Here is a 21,773-nt window from a genome sequence, read left to right on the forward strand (position 1 = left end):
TTTCAGATGAGTCACAGTGAATGTGTGTCTCTGTGTGTGAGTCACAACTTATTTGAATGAGTACCCAGAGACCCAGACAGACGGAAAGAGGCATGGTGATAGGGAGGCACACTTGACCTTCCCTCAACCACTAGCAACATTTTCACTGCAAATAAAAACAAATAAAGATGAGTTGAGATAGGAGTGTGTACAACTTTGAGTCAAGCTCCAAGGCATGGGATGAGCTGTCCACCCACAGCATGATATGTATTAGATCCCTTACCTGAGTACAGTAAGGGGACAATGAGACTGATAGATGTTACACACAATGCTCGTCGGATTTGATTATGTTGCCATAAAGCGATAAAGCTATAATTATTGTGGTTAGATCACAGTTTTGGTCGATTGGTGGAACAAGGCTCATTTCTATAATCCCACACTTTATGGGGTTTTAGTTTGGACAGCCAGACTAGAGCTAAGTAGTTGCTCTCCAAAAGGTTATCTACACCTGAGGTATAGCCCATTTCCTACATGAATAATATCAAATCAAATCAAGTAAAAGATATATTTTGGGCTATTCACAGCTCGCAGGCAGAGGGATTTCCATTGATCTCAGAGCCCAGACGTAGTGTAGCTAAAGAAGTATTGAAATGTACTTATCTGGCACAAGTAAACTTAAACCACGGAGGGGCTTTAGCGATTAACCACATTCCAAGCATTTCAGTTTAAAACAGCCCCGTTTCACCAAGGTCTAATTCTTTTACCCACACTAATGTTGAGTAAGTAGGCTAATGAGGGTATTAGGGACATCATGTGACACCGCCTTCTTATATTCTAGGTGTTAGGCCCAGAGGTTGATACTCTTGGCCAGAGTAGAGACAAACACAGGAAGGGGTCAAAACAGCACGAGAGCCACCACGTGCTTGTGAAGAGCGGGAACACACCAAGCAAAAATGTGGCACACATATGACACATCCACAGACCAATACACATCAGTGCATGTGCACACACACATCAAACGACAAACCAAATGAGTGTGTCTATACTGCCCTAGCCTAACCGCTCTATAACTGGTCACAGTTACACAAGAGGGCGATTAATATGAACTCTATTTTGTCTCTGTATGCTAGGAATGAAGTGTAATAATGAACCCCCCAGGAGACGCAGACACTGATGGCTCACCATCTAATTGCACTGCTTTTTTCATCAACGCAGTACACGACCTCTTCCTGTATGAAACCCACGCGCCCCGTTCCCCGCCACCACCACCACACCAGAGATTGTCTTTTCCCATCTCCCTCTGTTTCCTGCTCCGCTTTCATCTCTCCCTGTCCATCTGTCTTCTTCTTTCCATTTTTCAGTCCCAATTTGTCTTCCTTCTTCCTCTTATCTTGCTTTTTTCCCTCGTCTATGTCTGTGTTTGTCTCCCCGCTGCTGCTCTGAACCCCCCCTCCCTTCTCTCACTGGTTCTGTGTTTAGTCGATGTGCCCCTGGTCAGTGGTGGCCTGGCTGGGAGACAACAGAAGTGACTTTGAGACTGGGGGATGACAGCCTTGTTGTCACTGACACACAGAGCTACTCAGATGAGCCTTCAACTGCATACTTACAGAGTAGACGGAGGGGAGAGAGAGGCAAACATGAAACAAGAAAATAATAATAAAGGAGGGAAACAACATTTGGCAACAAAATGCAGACATCTGCTATACGAATAGCATCACACTGGGTTTCACAGATCCCAATACCTATTTCAATAAATGGCTATGGGTGACCTCAAAAAGAAGATTCTCTGTAACGTGCAAATCACACACAGGCTGATTATAAAAATCACCCCTAGTAACCAGTAATTGTATGTACCTCTATTTTGCCTGTTGTGCCGTTTGGTTTGTTTGTGGTGCGTTCAGCTGCGTCAGGCTCAAGGCCTCCACTGCAATCAGTCTCCTCTCTCTCAGTGATGGAGACCAGAGGGGATCCATGGGATTGTTTCCCCTGAGCGCTCTTCCTGGCCTCTCTGTTACACAAAGATATAGTCATGCTCTATGTGGACATGGGTCATTTCATGATCATGACATACACACATCTCATGGTAACACATTTAGAAGTATTATACACCATATCATTTAGAAATGAGTCATGCATGTCCCTTTATATGCATCAAATGAAACCATAACAGCATTATACCGGAACTGCTGTGTTCGGTGATTAATACTTTTAAAAATCTCTTTCAGTGAGTTTAGTAATAGTAAACTGGGAACAAAGCAATCCTAACCTGCAATTGTTAATGCAAAAATGTTTAATAAAATAAACTGCACATATCATTAGATTTTTTCAAATGCTAACTGTATCATTCCTGCAGGGACAACTGAGGGCAGAGGTACAGTAGTAGATCATAAATAAAACTAATATGATGATGATAATATGTTTTTCTTCCCCAGGTATTGGCAGTTTTGTTGCTTTCCTTCCTCTGCATTGAGCTCAGAAAAGGGTTAGCTAAGGACAAGTAATACAATTCAGTTAAACGAGCAGAAGTACATGAAGAAAGAAAAGACTCATCTAGTTTAATTTCTAAGTTTTAGATGATTTAAGTGTACGCACAGCTCCAGGATCGGGCCAGCGCTGCTCTTGACACTGTAGGAGAGAAAAGGGCTGGCCACCTCAATGAACTGCTCTGGTTTGGACAAAGAAAGCTCTGTAAAAAGAGAAAAGAAAAAAAAGAGCTCTCACATCATGCCAGCATGCTTTTTCACACTCCTGACTACATTTTCGCTCCACTCAGAGATCAGCTGATGTCAGATATGCCCGAGCCAGCAGCTATTTTCATTACAGAAATATTGTAGCTATCCTCCTTCTTTTCTCATTTTAACATGTGCTGCAGAATGCCCTCTGTACTGCAGGTTCTAAATATTCTGCATTCGCATTCACTCTCCTTTCTAGTCATTTTTATTTATGACATTCACCTACGCTTTATCACACAATTTGTACTTTTCTATGTGTTAGTTAGATATCCTCCTCTGCATCCTCCTCCTGTTTTCCCCCTTCCAACCTTTTTCCAAACTTAATTTGAACATTTCTTAATTTCCTGCCTCTTTCTCTGTCTCTCTCTTACTCCGTGGTTCATCCGTGACATTGATCTCCTTCAGCGGGCGGATGAGTTTCCATTGTGGTACAGGTGGAGGTTTGGGTGGTGCCTCAAGCTGGCAAGCCCGGGTTCTGGTCAACAAGACGATGTGGCTGCACAGCAAGGAGAGACCGTACTGACGAAGGCACTCTGAGGAATTAGCCTGTGTGTCCGCACATAGACAAAAGCACAGATATAAATACACATGCAGTAACAACCAATCAACATGTGAAAAATGCAGTTTCAAAAGATACTCGGTAATATTAATAATTACTATCACCAGTAACCAACTCCACATGTTAATCACGTCAAACTGTTCAAAGGGGATTTTGACCCAAGATCAGAGAGTGGAGGTGATGCAACACCTCTCACAAAGGAAATCCTGTCCACCAATTAGCCTTAGCATGGGTATAAATAATAAAAGAAGTGAAGCCTGTTGAGGGGAAGCATCCAAATAGAACACACCATGCCCCCCGGTCACAAGCCCTGTTATGTTTCATCTCCACCGCCCACTTTTACTTTAGGGCTTCAGTACATTTTTCACATTACTGTGCTACATAACAGAGGTATGATGGCGTAATAGGGCCAATGCTAAAAAAGATATTACAGCGAGAGAGAGTTGGATCAACCTCACACACCACCCTGCTTGCCGTGCATTATGCCTGCAGTGGATGATCTAACCAAATTATACTTTGCAATCGGATTTAGCAATAAGGAATAACTTGTGATTTTAGCCCAGAAACACCTTAAGCTTCCGGAATTTGCAAACTCAATGCTGTGTAATAAGCCTATATAATGCATGCAATGGACAGCCATGTTCCATACTGCTGCACTTCCTCGCACACACATGCAGAGGTGACTTAGAAGTACTGAAATGTATCTTTATCTCTCAAATGTTGTGTAAAATCATTAACATGTGGGAGTTAATTAGATCAAATTTGGCCATTTAAAAATTGTCTTTATATTTACTTGTATCTATTATGTGAAAGATAAAAATGTCTTCACGTAAATGTGTCTCGTTTCAGTGTGACTGAAGTAAATACATCTGTATGAAATGATCAGGTGTATGCATAGCAGCGGAGAGCAGGGATAGAGAAAATACATACCATTTGTCCAAACCCAAAGGAATTATGATGTGGCTGTAAAGGGTAGTAGCTGGCACACACCACTACCTCAGGGGCACCTGAGAAAGTCACAAATAAACTGACATAAGTAAACCCCACATGCAAACTCACAGAACCACAAGTAAACACAGACAGTCCAATATGGATACACAATATATACACTCTGTGACTGACATTTTACACCTTGCAATGTATCAGTTCGCAGTGCAATTTACTACAACTTAAATGATGGATTGACTCGGATTAAATGCAACGATATAGTGAAACTAAGTGCCATCTAAAAGTAAACCTAATAAAGACGATAGAAAGTGTAATGTAATGTGTAGCCCTGGTGATCTGAAAGCACTATTGGCCTCCACAGGAATAAATAAGGCAACAAGAGAGTATGTAGGTTATCTATGGATGGCCCTGCTCCTATGGGGCATCTTAGAATATGAGGAGCACATGAGCCATGAAACATGGAAAATCAATTTGAAGGACCGTAGAGAAGAGAGCACGGCTGGACTAATATAAAGGCTGCGCATTAAGTATTGAACAGAGAAGTGCTTCTTATGCTGCATAGTGATTTATGCATTTCAATGTATGTACTTCAATGGAATACAACAGTGGGCACAAAAACAGTGAGACAGAGAGAGAACGTGTTTTGGTCTTTGCATGCATGTACAGTATATGAGGAGCACCTTTTTCTAGAGGAGAAATGTTTTTAAGTAATGAATGTTGTGAATACCTGTCATTGTGTTAGTAAGACTTTTATTCCTGTACATCAGCAGAATTAGAGGAACAGACTGCAGGTGAACAGGGCAGGTGGGTAAATACGAGGGCAAGAGAGGGAAGAGTGGAAAAGGACGTCCTGCTGTGGCCCAATCATGTTGATTTAAATACTTGAAATGTTTAGTTTTTCAGTACATATGATTCTTTAAATTAATTGTACAACCTAAATAAAGCATAAACTTTTTAGAATGCGTTTCCACTGCACTACTTCTTAATGTCTTTCATTTTGTGTTGAAAGGTGCTGTATAAATAAACTTGCCTTGCCTTGCCTAAACTGTATCCCTCTAAGTTAATGACCTGAAACATCTTTGTTTACTGAGGACATTCATCACATACCCACCTTTAACTTGGGAGGATCTTCTGCCCTGCGGGAACACCAAATAATTCACCCTGCCACTGCTCCCTCTGCTGGGTTATTTATAGTCCACCATACACATATTAACCCTCCCTGCGCTCCATAATACATGAGCTCTAGAAAACAGGAAGTGATGCTTGAAACAACAGGAAAGAGGTAGCAGAGCACTGGCTCAGAATTCAAGGTGTTTTGTAATATGTGTGAGAGCGACCTTCAGCCGGGAGTGTATTTCAAGTCTCACAGCAAAACATTAAACAAATATGAATGTTGCAAAGATATACCACGTATTTCTGGAATAATAGAATGGTATCATTGATAGGATTGAGTTCCTGTAGGACAATGAAATATTCATTGTCACGCTCCATAGCAGTTGAATTATGGATGCAGAGGGAGGAAAATAGAGATGTACACACACAGTGCATTTACAAACTGTACATATATACAAATACTGCATACAGTATAGCGCAGCACATATAGTAGACCATCGATATCATTTTTCAAACAGCCCACTGATGGAGTAATGAGCTGTATTTAAGTATTATGTGCATTCGAATGCTCTCAATCTAATGGATGATTGATTTAATTGACTCACTCAATTATTGTGGAAGCAGAGTGTGTAATAGAGATGTATGTTTCCGGGTCTGCATGTTTGCATAATTGCATGCCTGTCTGTGTTTGTGTGCTTTTGTGTGTGTGTGTGTGTGTGTGTGTGTGGTGTGTGTGTGTGTGTGTTTTTTGTGTGTGTGTGTGTGTGTGTGTGTGTGTGTGTGTGTGTGTGTGTGTGTGTGTGACTGTAGCACAGTTCAGTCCTTTACTTTTCTCCTGCTCTGCGGGATCATTCTTGCAGTCATTGAAGCTGGAATCTTTCCCTGCAGCTGAATCTGCAGTCTGAGGCTTCGTCCCCAGCAAACTCTCATCCGGTAATGTAAATATCGGAAGGGTTTTGTGTAAGAAATCCCAGGTTTTTCCCAGGTTTACGGACCTGAAAGGAGGTCAAATAAAATAGGATTAGGAAATAGGTGACAGTATTATAGTATTGGGTTGAAAACACCTGCATTTTTAAGATGGATTTGACTGTAATTTATTTTGCTTCCAATACAAAATGTTTTGAGCAAGCTCTCAACACTATGACTTCTGCATAACAGATGAAGTCTACCATTTCTTCACTGTCTTAGCACTGAGACTACTGCAGTTTCTGTTCCTGTTACTGTGTACATCCCCCTATTTGCAATACAATGAATGGGCTGCAGTTCTTACATCATTAAATCTCCCCGACATTCTTTAGAATTTAGCTTCTGCAGGCAAGGCAAGTTTATTTGTACAGCACATTTCATCTACAAAGGCAATACAAAATGCTTTACATAATGCTTTAAAAACTATTTTAAAGCATGAAGACCTTCAAATGCAAATCAAAACAGAGACCTAAATGAAACACAACCTCACTGACACAACCTAACATATTGTAGAAACCAGTGAAGAATGACATTGAAACAGGTTAGCCTCCTTACAATGCCAGATGTATGGGTCATCTCAGTACACTTGCTGAAAGCATGGTAAAGCACGTTAGTGTACCAGAATAAGTGAACACTATTGTTATTTGTGATAAGCAACTCAAAGGTATAGTATGAGCTCATGTTATTTTCTTTGAAGAACATCACTGTGGTGTTAGCTTAAAGGTTTACTTTATGGATTTTCAGCCTGATCCTGTCATTTTAATGTGAGTGTTACGTACTCCCCCCCTTTTTGTTGTCCTCTTTGTTCTCTCTGCTGTGCAGGTACACCTGGCTCCGCCTTCCCCAGGTGTTCCCAGTTGTCACTCAGCCGAGCTTGGCCCAGGTGTTCCCAGTTGCCAATCAGCCGAACATAAAAGAGGAGGCTGAAGGAGAAGGAGGGGCCGATCACTACTCCGGATGTCTCTGCTGTGTCAGAGCTCTTTTGCCTTTTTGTTGTGTTTCCTGGAGGACGTGTTAGGATTAGGTTTTTGCGGCTTTATTTCTCCCGTTAGGTCTGTTGGATTTTGGGTAGCGGAGGAAGGCTCTGGATCCTACGGCCCGTGGTGTGGTTGGTAGTGATGGCGAGATGAAGCCTTATGAAGCTTTGAAGCTTTCCAGCCAATTGGTTCGCAAAAGGGTTCATCTCATGAGGCTTCATCTGAACACAAACCCCCTGTTGGTCAAAGTGTGTAAAACAGGCAGATTGGACATCTCAACAGTGTGCTCTCTCATACCGAGTTCCCAATGAGTAAAGCCTTAGAATAACTCTAAACAACGAACATTAAATCATATTTTCATGTTAACAATATTGTATTTATTCCAGTTTAATGATTGTGATTGAAAAGCCTAAGGAGGCTGGTAAACATTGCAAAGAGGGATTTGTATTCCTTAATAATATTCGTAAACATAACGATGTTGTAGCCTGAGAAAGGCTAAACCATATCAAAGAATACATTATTAACTACATTATCTCATTTAGCTGTAGCTTTTATAAACAACAAAAAATACGTATTGTTCAGTCGTTGAACCAGGGACCCTGCGATCATGAGTCAACTGCTTTCCAGCTGAGCCACAGCACACACGCTAAAGTTCCCTGAAAACACTGCAACATATGTATTCCTGTATTTATTCATTTATTTATTCATGTTTTTATTCCTACATTTATTTATGCTTGTATCTATTTATACTTCTGACATGTTCCGACCTCAATATGAGTGAGGGTCTGAGCTCTCTTGATTCCATCGTGTCACCGGGCCCGGGTACAGGAAGGGTAACATCGTTCTTATTATACATCCATGCGTTGTGGTTCAACCGATCTGAATCGCTTCGTGAAGCAGTCACGTGGCATCGACAGGCAGCGAGGCTTCGTTTGTCATCGATGACGTCACTGGCCCAAAACGATACAAGCCTCGATACATGCTTCACAAAAAGCTTCGGGGATTACTCGACACACGCTCCGAAGCCTCGGCGCAATACGTAACATCACTAGTGGTTGGCCCAAGTCCCCTCCGTCTGTTTGTTTGTTTTACCTGTCCTCCAGTGGAATGATTAAGTATTGTGGCAATAAATGTACGATTACAGTTTAGTGCCTACGTGTTGTGTACTTTTGTTTTATGTTGCGGACTGCCTCACGAGCCACTACTATTGAGTAGGGAGGCGGGTCGTAACATATGGGGGCTCGTCCAAAGGCTGTCTCGGGCAGGTGCCGGTGTGGTGGTGAGTAGTATTACTTTGTAAAAGGCCCTTGACAGCATTTATTTGTTTGGTTGGCTGTATAGCGTAGAGTTGCAGTGATGGATTTCGACTTGGAGGGGTTTGTTGGTGATCCGACTCGGGGGAAGTTGGATGCATGTAGCAAACAGCAGCTTGGTCTGATCGCAGGCAAATTTGACGTGGTAGTCAATAAGCAGAACAAGAAACAAGTCATTAAGGGACAGCTGTTGGCTGCGCTTATAGATCAGGAGGTATTGTCGGAGGAGGAAGTAGACGTTCCCATAGACGACGAGACAGAGGTCTCTCAGAAAGTGAGCGACCTTCAACTTCAGCTAGAGCTGCGCAAGCTGATGGTTAGAGAGAAGGAGAGTGATAACAGACTGAGAGAGAAGGAGATCGCCTGTAATCTCGAATTGAGGAAATATGAGGCGGAGTTACGTTTGAGGGAGCTGGAGCTGACGTCTTACTAGACTCAGCAGTTGGGGTCTGCGCAACCTCATGATTTTGACGTAGGCAAGTATACTCGGTTTATCCCAGTATTTAACGAAAAAGACGTTGATAGCTATTTTGTCCTGTTTGAGCGTGTAGCAACAACGTTTAAATGGCCTCGGAACATGTGGACCGTTATGCTGCAGTGCGTTCTCGCGGGTAAAGCGCAGGAGGTGTATACTGCGTTATCTGAGGAGGTTAGCCGGGATTATGAACAGGTGAAAGCTGCAATTCTGCGCGCTTATGAGCTGGTGCCTGAGGCATACCGTCAAAAGTTTCGTGGTTTGAAAAGACAAGATTGTCAAAAGTATGTGGAATTCGCCCGTGAGAAAGAGGTTCTGTTTGAGCGATGGTGCTCATCGACGGGGACAAAATCTCTAGAGGACCTAAAAACATTAGTGCTCATGGAAGAATTTAAAAACTGTTTGCCTTACACAGTAGCCACATACCTCAATGAGCAAAAACCGGTGAAACTGTTTGATGCTGCGGTTTTGGCTGATGAATATGTGCTTACTCACAAGACTGTCTACAGTGAGAGGACTAGGGCACAGGCCGGGTTTGTGGACAATAATATCAGAGAAACCCCAGTGTTCACTAAAGTGTCATGGCAGTCCAGCAGGCCAAGAGTTGCTGAGGAAAAACCGGGAGAGGTGAATTGGGGATCTACGGATAGGCCAGTGTGTCATTACTGCAAGAAAAGAGGTCATATTGTTGCGAATTGTTATGCTTTGCGGGATGAGGAGAAGCCTGTAAAGACGGTCGCTTTGGTGAGTACTTCAAAGCCAGGGTCTCTCAAATCTGAACTGGAAGTTTTTGCTCCGTTTCTCATGGAGGGAATGGTGTCTTTACCGGGGAAGAACAACAGGGTTCCGGTAACCATTTTGAGGGATACAGCAGCGTCACAATCCTTTATGGTGAGGGGTGTGTTGCCCCTCTCTGAGGAGTCTGCTGTGGGTTCAGGTGTTCTTGTGAGGGGGTTTGGTATGCAGTGTGTGGGTTCGCCATTGCATAATATTCATCTTGAGTCAGATCTGGTCACAGGTCCGGTAACTGTCGGGGTTCGGCCATGTCTTCCCATTGAAGGGGTAGATTTGGTCTTGGGGAATGATTTAGCCGGTGGCAGAGTGCTCGTTAAGCCGGGAGTGGCAGTCACCCGCGACAGTTTTACGGCTACGGGATTGGACAGACCGGTCAGGGATCCTCCATCATGGCGTGAGGGTGGGAAATCAGGTACGATAAGCCCTGGGGCTGTTCATAACCCTGTCGCTGCCTGTGTGGAGGCGCTGTCCAGTGCTAAAAGTGACACCCCTGTCACCTCGGAGGCCCCGATCGCTGCGGAGACTCTGGCCAATATGGAGTCTCATTTGGCACACTTGCCTGATGCGCAGCGTGCAGATGTATGGGAGCTGATCGTGAGGTGGAGCGCCCTGTGTCGTACCGCTCCGGGAAATTCAATCCCCACCAGCGGGTGTGTTCCACCATTGGTTCCACAGTCGAAAAGGAGGCACTGGCTATGGTTCTGGCTTTGAACCATTTTGAGGTATACGTGGGGTCATCAAACATTCCTGTCACTATTTTCACCGATCACAACCCCCTTGTGTTTCTGCAGAGAATGCGTAACACAAATCAAAGGTTGATGCGGTGGAGTATTTTCATGCAAGCCTTCAATGTTGAGGTCAAACACATTCGTGGCAAGGATAATGTGTTGGCTGATGCATTGTCGCGCTTATAATATAGCAGTTATTGTGTGTTGTTAACCTGTCTGGTGTGTGGAATGAGTGGTGGTGAGCATGTCTGTCAACTAAGGTTGATTGTTGTGATTGTTTTGTTTAAAAAAAAAAAAAAAAATTTAAATCACTAACGCATGGTGGGGGTATTACGTACTCCCCCCCCTTTTTGTTGTCCTCTTTGTTCTCTCTGCTGTGCAGGTACACCTGGCTCCGCCTTCCCCAGGTGTTCCCAGTTGTCACTCAGCCGAGCTTGGCCCAGGTGTTCCCAGTTGCCAACCAGCCGAACATAAAAGAGGAGACTGAAGGAGAAGGAGGGGCCGATCACTACTCCGGATGTCTCTGCTGTGTCAGAGCTCTTTTGCCTTTTTGTTGTGTTTCCTGGAGGACGTGTTAGGATTAGGTTTTTGCGGCTTTATTTCTCCCGTTAGGTCTGTTGGATTTTGGGTAGCGGAGGAAGGCTCTGGATCCTACGGCCCGTGGTGTGGTTGGCCCAAGTCCCCTCCGTCTGTTTGTTTGTTTTACCTGTCCTCCAGTGGAATGATTAAGTATTGTGGCAATAAATGTACGATTACAGTTTAGTGCCTACGTGTTGTGTACTTTTGTTTTATGTTGCGGACTGCCTCACGAGCCACTACTATTGAGTAGGGAGGCGGGTCGTAACTGTGAGGAGGACATCTACTCTTTGTTTGAACTGCAGCCTGCATTTCTTTTTGAATACTGAATGTATTTCCATAAGAGGGCATAGACATATTGTTGGTCAAATAGTTCCTCCATCTTGTTAGCTCAGCAGTTGTGGAAGGTAGAGACAGTCCAGTGGTTGAAAATGATGCACCAAAAAACGAGTACAGTTTTCTAGGTTACAAAAACATCTCCTCTGTGCTAATTGTTAGCATTAACCAGAATAATGAAAATCACAATTCTTCTTATGCCAAACAGCTGCCATTATATCATGCTAGTAGTACACAAGCAAAACACTCAACACCGACCATTAATATTTTACAGAGCAGAAATTGGAATTTTGTGACCACAATATAGGTATAATTGCACTTTTGTCAATTTAAATGGTAGCAGATGTTGTAAATAGAATTGTATGTACAGTATGTGTGTGATGTGTGGGGGTGGGGTGTTGGGGGTGTGGGAGAGAGTGTGTGTGTGTGCGCATATGGGACTGCAGACCCACGTGTCACGAATCAATCCGTAACACAAACATGTACAGCCCCTGAACGTGTTGATGGATTCCCCAGACACACACTAACAGCAGCTAGCCTGCTGAGCTACAGAGAATAACTCCACCCAGCTCCACTCCTAAACACTGTTGCCCCATTGAAGTTCCATCACTGACAAGCTGGGATTCTCCACTGCTCTCCTCCTCCTTTATTATAAATCTGCTTGTGTCTCAGTAGTTTCTCCCAAAGTGTGACTTTCCATACCACTGTAGACAGATAGACATTTTTCTTTCTTTGCTACAGTAGATTCTATAAAATGGTATATTTGACAGGAATAATTCACTGCTTGTCTGTGTGATTGCCACAGCCTTTGTTTTTATAAACTATCAGATATTAGATAGTCCCACTTTGGTGGGATAGCAGCAAAGAAAGATGATCAACGGCATTAACATAGGCACATTTATGTAAGTCACTTATCTATGGATTTAGGAAGTGATGCAGAAGACAGAGGTACAAGAATGGATCAGACCAATCAGGACCTTACCTTAAAGGACGGATTTCTGGGATCCAGCCAGTGAGGGTTTGGATAAAGCTGAACTCACCCATCTCCCTGCTGGCCTCTGACGTTACACTGGGAATCAAATACACACAAAACTGTAGAAAAAGACAAACTAGAGACTTCCTATAGTGGCATTGAAACAGTTCTAAAATGAAACCTTTGATGTTATGGTTTCAATGTGAAATCACAAACATGTTTCCCACTAAATTGCGTTAACTACTGACAATGAAACAAAACTTATTAGCACTTCCTCTTGTTTTACGTCTTGATTTTAGCATCATTTTTAGTACTGACACCAGAGAAGAAAACAAGGTAACATTTTAAACAAGATGTTTGTGACAATAATCCATAACAAAGAATGCCAAAACAATAAGATGTTAATAATTGATTAACACCATTTTACCATTTAAGGTTCAAAGCTCATATAGGTCAACAACTAAAAAGTGTTTGGTGTTATCATAACCAGCCTGGACTTTTTCTGCCGTCTGTTTGACTGACTGTCAAAGGGACAGGCTGATCTTATATTGTTCATTTTGAAATGTGTCGTATGTGTAACGCAATTATAATTGAAGTCGATTTAACCAATTTTCTGGTGTGTGTGAGTGTGTATTCTCAGTTGAAACAGATGCCTGCAGCAGCTCTAATAGGCCCTCTTGGGATCCTGTGGCTAACCTGTCCAGTCCACAGTCATGATACCAGAGAAAGTTAAATCAATACAACTAGATGAGTAATGCCAAAGCCCATAACCACGTCAAAAAAAATCTTAAAAAGCTGCTCCACACAAAAGTGATGGAGCCTTTAAACTAATCTTTTTGTTAAAAAAAAAGACTACATCCTTTCATATGAGCCCCAGCAGACACCTGGGCAAAGTTTGGGACTATTTCAGTACGAAGAACTTTCACTATGGTTCATAAATAATTCGCAAGGAAAAAGACTCCTTTGTTTCCTGTCTTGGATAAAACATTTATGTCTCGACCTTTTGTGAACACTGGAACAGCCACCTTTACACACGCCATGCTGCCCCATCACAGACACACATAACGCCTGTCTGTCACCGAACTCAAGACAGCCCCAAGGCAGAGAGTAGGTCACATGAAGGTTTGGTGGCAACTCAGCAAAACACACTTTAAGGGGTTCTAGTGCAAGTGTACGAGCTTTAAGTAGTTTAGTTTACTTCATCAGGTGTTAACATGTCAGCTTTCTTTAAAAGTCCCCAATAGTTCAGCATGAAACAGTAGGTATCTTTTACACTGTGATCTTGAATACTTTTTGAATCTGATTTGATCTGGCAGGGTCAAAATGTTAAAAATAATAATTTAAAAAAAAATCACAGTAAGTTTAAAATCCTACCTTCATTTTGTTCATTGCAAATTACTCTAATGCAATTGGGTAATGGTACCATCCTTAACACTGCTTTACTTAGTTAGGTTAGTGTAAAGTGTAAATAGTATAATGGGTAAATATGCATAGTGCATTTTTAAGGTGGTCTAATTTGAGTTAGGGTGCATAGTTTGAATACACTTGGAATAAGCAGGAGTCTGTTCCTCAGCCCTCTTACTTTAAGACTATTAGAAGTGTTTCTCAACTCCTTGAGGCAATACTGAGATGCTTATGTAGTTTCTGCTGGAATGTACGGTAACTCACTTTGTGTTGGCCACCTTAATGAGAGCCTTAGCCAACAACATTGGCCACAGCTCTGACTGACAGGTGGAGGCTGGGAGAAGCAAGTTGTTTTCTTCATCAAATGGCATTGAATCATCTACTGTTATCTTCCTCCAACAACCCTGAAAACAAGGAAAGAACAAACAGTGAGTGAGGACGTGTAATCAAAGCAAATTAACTAAATAATTCAACATTTGATTTGTTTTAAGTTCCTTAGAGTGGCACAATTAGATGCTCCATGATTACTGGGAATCGATACACAAGGTTTTGCAAAAGATACTGAGTTATGAGGTTCCTATGGACTACATGGTACTCTATCTGGGCAATTTTACAGAGGGAAATGTTCACTACATAGATAGATATCTTGTAAAAATACTGTTGATAGCTGGCAAGAAAGCCATAACTAGGAAATGGTACAAGGTGGAGCCTCCTACTGTGGAGCAGTGGATGGAGATCGTGGAGGAGATTCATATAATGGAAAAAACGACATATCGACTGAGACTACAAGAAACACAATATGAAGAGAAATGGGAGAAATGGTCAATGTTTAAGACACAAACAAGCGACAAGGAATATGGACTGATTGAATAAGAAGAACTGTTCTGACAAATGAGAATGTGACTCCCGACTGCATTTTTATTTTTTATTTTATATTATCTCTGTATTTGTATCTATAGCTGTGTTGCATTGTTTATTTTTGTTTTGGTTGTTATGTACGTGCACAGCTGTTGTTGTAATGCTTTTATGTAATAAAAACTAAGTGGAAAAAAAAACAACTCCATAATTACACACAAAATAATCAGCTTAAAAGAGGCATCATCTCACAATATATCTGTAAAGCTGATCGAATTGCGCTTTTTGCACTGATATTTGAGCTGCTGTATGTTCACATTTGGAAATGAGAGCTTCTGCGACCAGAATGGAGCAATGCCTTCAGGGCTATACTGAAATGGCACTGACATCGGCTGATTAGTTATCAGCTGTTAAATCATATGCTCATTGATGCCTCATCTTGCTGATCATCAGCTGACTAGTAACATCCAATAAAATGTGCATCAGTGTGTTAGGCAGCTTTCATAACCTTACAAATCTCACTTTGATTCTGCTGATACCTTCATGACAACACAGGCAGCACCATCAACCACTGATCTAATGCTCTGGTACATTAACAGGTTTCAATTAATCTGTACTGAAGTGTTTTATATTAATTGTTCAAATTAACTTAATAACAATTTACAGTGAATTCCTTGACCGTAAATCTTTCTGACTGAAAAAATTGTTCATGCTAGGGAAAGATTGCCTAACTCGTTTAAACAGTCAGTACATTGTGGTTAGGAAAACAACTGCATTTAAAGGAAATAAGAGGAACTGATGGGATTGGCCTAGAGACTGTGATACCAGCCCCTGACATATTCACTGCCGAGGATATTCTTGGATTCCTCCTCCATTTCTAAATGTGCCACAGGTGTCACTCAGATCACATTTTTCCTCAAAGCGCAATGGGTAACTCGTGACCTCAAAATCTCTGATCCGAGGACATTTCCACACCTCTCCTAGCGTCAGCTACCTTGCATCCTGTTTGGTGTCAAGGATTATTACATGCTGCCTGTGGTGTGGTCTGTTTACTGGCCGTCTGGGGGAGTTTCACACTGCTTGTAAGAAAAAAGCAGGTCATAATCTGACTGACTGATCACAGCTGTGCCTCTCCTTACAAACCAGTGTGCCCTAACATAACTGTATACAGAGTGGGCGAGCAGACTTTATTTCTTGCTTGTTCTTCCACTTTCTTGTCAAACCATCGCCCTGAGGAAGAGCTGGATGTGTTCGGAGACGGGGTGGAATGCAGTGTGAAAGGGCAAGTAAGAGGAGAGAGGAAGAAGAGGCGGAAAGGAGAGACGGAGCTGAGGGACTGAACAAAAATGGGAATGGAATGGGTATTCACGGCGGCATTAAGGAGAAAAAAAGACTGGTGTGAATTGGAACAATAAGGAATCATATGAGCAGTAGATAAGAGAGTAGCCTATGAGTAATAACATGGGAGGAAGCAGGAAGGATGAATGGGGGCTGGGTGCTTAATGCTATCTCAACAACCATCTGTTAGCGTGCTATGGTTGGCACAGGGACTGCTGCCTACAACCGTGTCATGCTTGTTTGTCAAGGCAAGAGTCACAGTGCTACAGAACACCATCAATTTGAGCTCTCTCTTCTTTTTTCACTTCCTCGCTGACCCAAATTGTTGTGCTGGAAGAAGTTTCCTTTCTGAAATGACACAATGATTTAGTGTCCACTACTTACAGATCTGTGGCAAGCAACACACATACTGAAACAACCAGACCAACAATATCAAGATGTATCCCAATGCAATGATGGTCTTTGATCAAAAGGGAAACACCAGAAACATCTTAACATAAAATCTATTTGAATGACATAAAGCCCTATATGGTTGTGCCTGCTCTCATGATCTTACTTGGCGTGGATACTCAACATGCCTTAACTACTCGTCAGGCAATATGAAGCCCGTCCACTTTTGGCACAGTAGTGAGACTGATTGATCTGAGCTCTGAGTGGATAAGGCTTTCTCATCCCCCCCCCCCCCCCTCCAACCCTTAGTCCATCCCCATTCCTCTTTCATGGGGCCTGCTAAACAATACAATGCAATCTGCATGTCAGAAATGTAGTGGTCTTAAAAACTACATTTTAAATAGACTAAGAGTAGGTGGATGTGTGTGTGTGTGTGTGTGGTGTGGTGTGTGTGTGTGTGTGTGTGTGTGTGTGTGTGTGTGTGTGTGTGTGTGTGTGTGTGTGTGTGTGTGTGTGTGTGTGTGTGTGTGTGTGTGTGTGTGTGTGTGTGTGTCAGGCTCACCATCCAGTAGAGTCTGACCAGGTATTTTCCATAGATGTTGTAGAGTGGCACATGACCTCTGCCCACCTTACACAGTGAGTAGATGTGATCCCAAGGTCTCCAAATATCTTGTGTTGTATCTGAATTGTTATGCAGCGTCCAAACAATATATATCTCACTGATGATCCACCTCATCAGCTAAGAGTAGAGTAGAGAAGGAAGAGAAACATTATCATGAGTTAACCGACTATTAACCTTTAAATCTCTTTCAATATCATTCACAAAATCAATAGGGCATTGCATTACCCAAGTGTAATTCACTCTGTCATTCAAACGTCACCCTGTCTGACATCTGAATTACACTATTCAAGTGCTGATCAATACTGGTTACTGAAAAGTCAGTGCAATGCTTTATAGAAAAGAAGAAATAACAATTGAAAACAAACCTCACTGCAAATCAGATGATCATTTGGGGAGATCAGTTCAAAGGTCATTGGATTCTCAACAACTGTGATACCCTAAAATAGAAGATTGCAATATATAATATAACAATTAAATAAAGAAGACTTTCACAGCCAGATGACGGACGGAAAAGCTTTATGCACTCAGAATATTTTACAGTGTGTGGTTGTATTTCTACACATCATAACTAGTCATTATAATACACACATTGGCCATCTTGCGTCATCTGTTTATAATTGACATGAATATGTAACCCACTTAACAATTCTCTCCTCCTCAAAAAGGTCCTCAACTGGTCTAACCTCACCACGATACTCCCAAGACTGTGTCTGCAATGAATATTTCAATATGAAGTTAATATATTCTACCATCTTACTAATTAAAACTGATTAAATGGGTCAGATGGTGGGGAGAGAGATCAGCTGAAGGTCAATTAAGGTTGTGTTCTCTCGAGATGTCACAGTAACTCTAAGTGGGAACCAAACTTGAAAAATATTTCCGTCAATAACACAGCTCTGTAAATAAGGACTGGTATAGACTAATCAAGAGAGTTTGACAGAAGAGCCTCGCCTGCATCTGCACAGCTGATTGCTTTTGTGTTTATATTGTATGAAATGAATAAAATGCTTTCGGCCTCTTGAGTGGAAAGGCAGCTTTTGACCTGGCAAGGACTAAATGTAAAAGCAGGACATTTGCAAAAATAGCTTAATACTGCACTGAGAGAGGGGGAACAGAAAATTCGAGTGGTTAAATTAAAACTATATTGGAGGTGACTACAGAGAAGATATCCTTAACTACATTTCACATTAGGTGGCAAATAAATACACTTTGCCAATACAGCTAATGGCTGCAACAAACAGCTACTTAGAGTAATTCCCCTGACATGCTTTATTAGAAAACTAATACTTTCTGCAAGTATATGTAGTCTATTTGTCATTGTTATCTACAAAAAGGGGGACATAAATGACAAGTGACTTTAAAACTGGTTATTTTTTATACATATACTGTACATTTAATTTCCAGTGATATCAGAATCATTTTCTAACAGGGCTATTCAATTGGCGGCCCGTGGGCCAAATCCGGCCCCGGGGTGATATTTACTGCCCCTTTGAGTATAATGTTAAAAAGTAATCACATTTTGATTTAATTTTTTTCAAGATTTTTTTCTTTTGGCCAGAGTGCCTTTATTCCAGAGAGGGTGTTAACTTGAGAGATAGACGGGAAGACATTGCCTGAAAACTTCGGCGGGCTTGGGTTTCGAACCCACCTACTAGCTACTGTAGTGACAACTCCTGTCATTTATTGCATCTCTGCGTGAATGATTAGATAATTTCACCTAAATGAAATCACATGAAATGATGTTGATGGTTAAATTAGCTTCACATGTAGGTCTACTGAGTTCTGAACTTGCCATTTAGATCTATAAAGGCCTTGGGGCTATGTTGTTTGATCCTTGCTTTGGATCATTTTCATCAACCGGCCCCCATTCCAAACTAATTGAATAGCCCTGGTGTATACCTTCATGACCAATGTGCTTTCTCCTGTTTATTATTGTTTCCTATTTGAACCACTAGATTCGATATACTAAAACAGACCTTCTAAGCGTATGTTTATCATTATACAGTGCAATAGAATACCTGTCATAGTTTTGGACAGGTACTACACATGATGTTACCTTGACAATAAACTCTGTAGGACGTTTCCAGGAGTGCACTCTCACAGATGGAGGCAGGGATATTTTTCCCTCAGGATCTTCAAATAATGGCTAAAAAAAAAGCAAAAAAAGTTAATTTGATACGGAAACACAACAAAAACAAAGAATAAAGATATATTTAGTTGTATAGTGAAATAAAACACTTTTTTGATAGTACACTGAACAGTACACCAATATATCAATATACAAAGCAACAATTGTATACTCCAGATTTACAGCATGAGGACTCTTGTTCGAGTTTCCATCAGCTCCTTTACTTGAGTCCCATTTCTCCAGGTTGACTTCTGAGTCATTCCACTCAGGCCAAATGGGAAACCTGCATCTCCAAACACCTCCAAGGCTCTCAGAGGAAGTTGCTCCTACGGACGATGCTCTGAAATAATGACACATAACTATTAATTAAATGTGTTAGCTTGTATTTTTCTTTTTGTCAATATTTAGCAACAAAATTAGCCAGTACTGTACCAGACATTCAGTCCAGTACAACCCTGTTTTTGTCATGCCATATGTGATGTAGTGACATCTCTTCTAAAGTGATTACTTCAGGTTTTGACGTACAGAAACACATTGGCTCAAAGTAACAAACTACATATACTCAAGTACTGAACTTAGGGACCATTTTAGGTAATTTAGGTACTTGTACTTTTGTTGAGTATTTCAATTGTTAGCTTCTTTGTACTTCAGTAAATCATGTACTTTTACACTACATGTATTTAATATCTTTAGTTACTTTGCAGATTTGGATTATTGATGTGAAATAAAATCAACACACATAAGACTTTTGTTACACCTTTAGTAACATTCACAAGCTACCCTGCAGTAAATAAAGTAAGTGACTTTGGTGCACCTTTACCAGCTTTGATAACACTCTATGCATCAATAATTATAATCAAAACATATACTGTTTATTATTCTAAATTTAAAGCTAATACTTTCGTATTTTTATTTGAGTAACATTTGGAATTCAGGACTTTTACTTGAAACGAGTATTCCTACACTGTACTTTTACTTAAGCACAGGAAGTACTTCTCCCACCTGTGCGGAAACAGATAGATAGTACATATTTGTGAACCATTCATAAAACCATAAATTCAGCCACAGTTAATAAAGTATGGTGTCTCGATTAGTACATACTGAATGCTAACGTTAGCTTAGTTGTTTGCTGATATGCTGCTAACGCTAATGTTAATGCTAACAACAGCTGGTCTTAATTAACGCCCGATTGCTAACATTATCCGAACTCACTCAGTCTGTCGTTCGGATAAAGAGACTTTACTGGAGGTCTCCTTTTTCTTGAGCGATGCCTTAGACATTGCCCCTGGTAAAATAAACCTTCAAGCAAATGTACAAATAATCAAAAAGTCAGGTAGCTTCGGGGGTACATTTGTTTGGTTATGTCTCTGCTCTTCAAAGTTTCTCGTTGCTCAGCAACGGAGCCTTAAGGTGGGCGGGGTCTGCAGCTGTTGCATCACTTGTTACTATAGTGAGGGATAGGCAGATTTTCCATAACAACTAATCTATTTACAAAGCAGCAAAGAAACCTAATCAATTAAAAAGCTGACAAAATAAAACAATAGATTGAAACTGAAACCATCCAGAATATCGCCTCAGTTAACTTGACTCAGTAGCCTTCCTCGAACCATCTTGATGAAAGTGTAACATTAAAAGCGTCACAAAGGTTGCATCTTCATGAATATCATGGCATTGAATATAATTGTTTTGCCTTAAATTAACAGATCATAGTGTTAAACCACACAATTGCACCTCCTATCAGTAACATACATTCATAGATTAAAACCAATACATCTGTATTATGTCAAGGTTTTAACTTTTTCTATGAAATGTTGTATTAATTTCATGCAGATTGAAGTATTGGCATTTAATGAGAGTTTCTGTAATGTAATACACCACAATACTGGTACACCTCCACTGCATTCCTGCTTCACAAACAGTTGTGTGTGTGGATGAGAGAGTACAAGCCATAGTGGTGAAGACATTGTCTGATGACTATCACACACTGTTTAAGTGAAATCACATGGTCCTGTCTCCCTCTCTCTCAGTCACACACAGACATGTGCAGAGTCAGAGTCATACATACATCTCACAAATACAACTTCATCTGTTGCACTGTGTGTCTTCAAGGATAACTTAAAACCATGTTGTACGCATACACATGTTGTGATCTTCTTTTTCACATGCACAACTCTATAAATTGTGGCCATTAATGCTTACAGTACAATGCTGGATGATATAACATCTAGACTTGTGAGTCTTATTCTAGCCATTGACTTGACCATTTGCTATTAATCTGTGCTTTTCATTAGGTTACCAACACTTAGGCCTGCTTTCAAAGATCAAATGATGTTGCCATCTCACTCTGAAGAGTTGCAGAATTTCTACTCGATCATGGTTTATATATCTGCCACACCACACTAAGCCACACATGGTGCAACTTATTTATTCATTTTCGTTCACAGAAGATTATATGATTAAATGTACACTATATTATTTGGTGAATGTTGAGCAAGAGCAAAACTGCCCTAGTTTCTTGTACATGGACAAAAATAAAAGAATACAGTGGATGAACTCATTTAAATAT

At 41.1% G+C, this 21,773-nt stretch overlaps 1 protein-coding gene and 1 long non-coding RNA gene across 3 annotated transcripts in view; both read right to left on the minus strand.

Moving 5' to 3' along the window:
• The window catches only part of adgb (androglobin), a 48,625-nt gene extending 28,058 nt beyond the window's left edge, over nucleotides 1-20,567 (minus strand). For both annotated transcript variants that reach the window (XR_004567730.1, XM_034202752.1), the window contains exons 1-12: nucleotides 20,420-20,567; nucleotides 19,391-19,547; nucleotides 19,136-19,225; nucleotides 17,445-17,516; nucleotides 17,020-17,196; nucleotides 14,139-14,278; nucleotides 12,480-12,566; nucleotides 6,160-6,326; nucleotides 4,201-4,277; nucleotides 3,083-3,257; nucleotides 2,572-2,665; nucleotides 1,834-1,987 (exon numbers count right to left, since the gene is read on the minus strand). Coding sequence is in view for 1 of the 2 variants with exons in the window: in XM_034202752.1 (XP_034058643.1) it covers nucleotides 1,834-1,987; nucleotides 2,572-2,665; nucleotides 3,083-3,257; nucleotides 4,201-4,277; nucleotides 6,160-6,326; nucleotides 12,480-12,566; nucleotides 14,139-14,278; nucleotides 17,020-17,196; nucleotides 17,445-17,516; nucleotides 19,136-19,225; nucleotides 19,391-19,547; nucleotides 20,420-20,487 (1,458 nt within the window). In the remaining variant the exon portion in view is untranslated. The remainder of the gene's footprint in view (nucleotides 1-1,833; nucleotides 1,988-2,571; nucleotides 2,666-3,082; nucleotides 3,258-4,200; nucleotides 4,278-6,159; nucleotides 6,327-12,479; nucleotides 12,567-14,138; nucleotides 14,279-17,019; nucleotides 17,197-17,444; nucleotides 17,517-19,135; nucleotides 19,226-19,390; nucleotides 19,548-20,419) is intronic.
• On the minus strand, nucleotides 6,980-11,415 carry LOC117537520. Its single transcript, XR_004567731.1, has 3 exons — nucleotides 11,241-11,415; nucleotides 9,485-9,488; nucleotides 6,980-7,388 (listed from the first exon to the last, which is right to left on the minus strand). It is a non-coding gene; the product is annotated as an uncharacterized LOC117537520 (long non-coding RNA).
• Nucleotides 20,568-21,773: the final 1,206 nt, after the last annotated feature.

The sequence above is a fragment of the Gymnodraco acuticeps genome, unplaced genomic scaffold, assembly GCF_902827175.1.
Source record: "Gymnodraco acuticeps unplaced genomic scaffold, fGymAcu1.1, whole genome shotgun sequence".
Lineage (NCBI taxonomy): Eukaryota > Metazoa > Chordata > Actinopteri > Perciformes > Bathydraconidae > Gymnodraco > Gymnodraco acuticeps.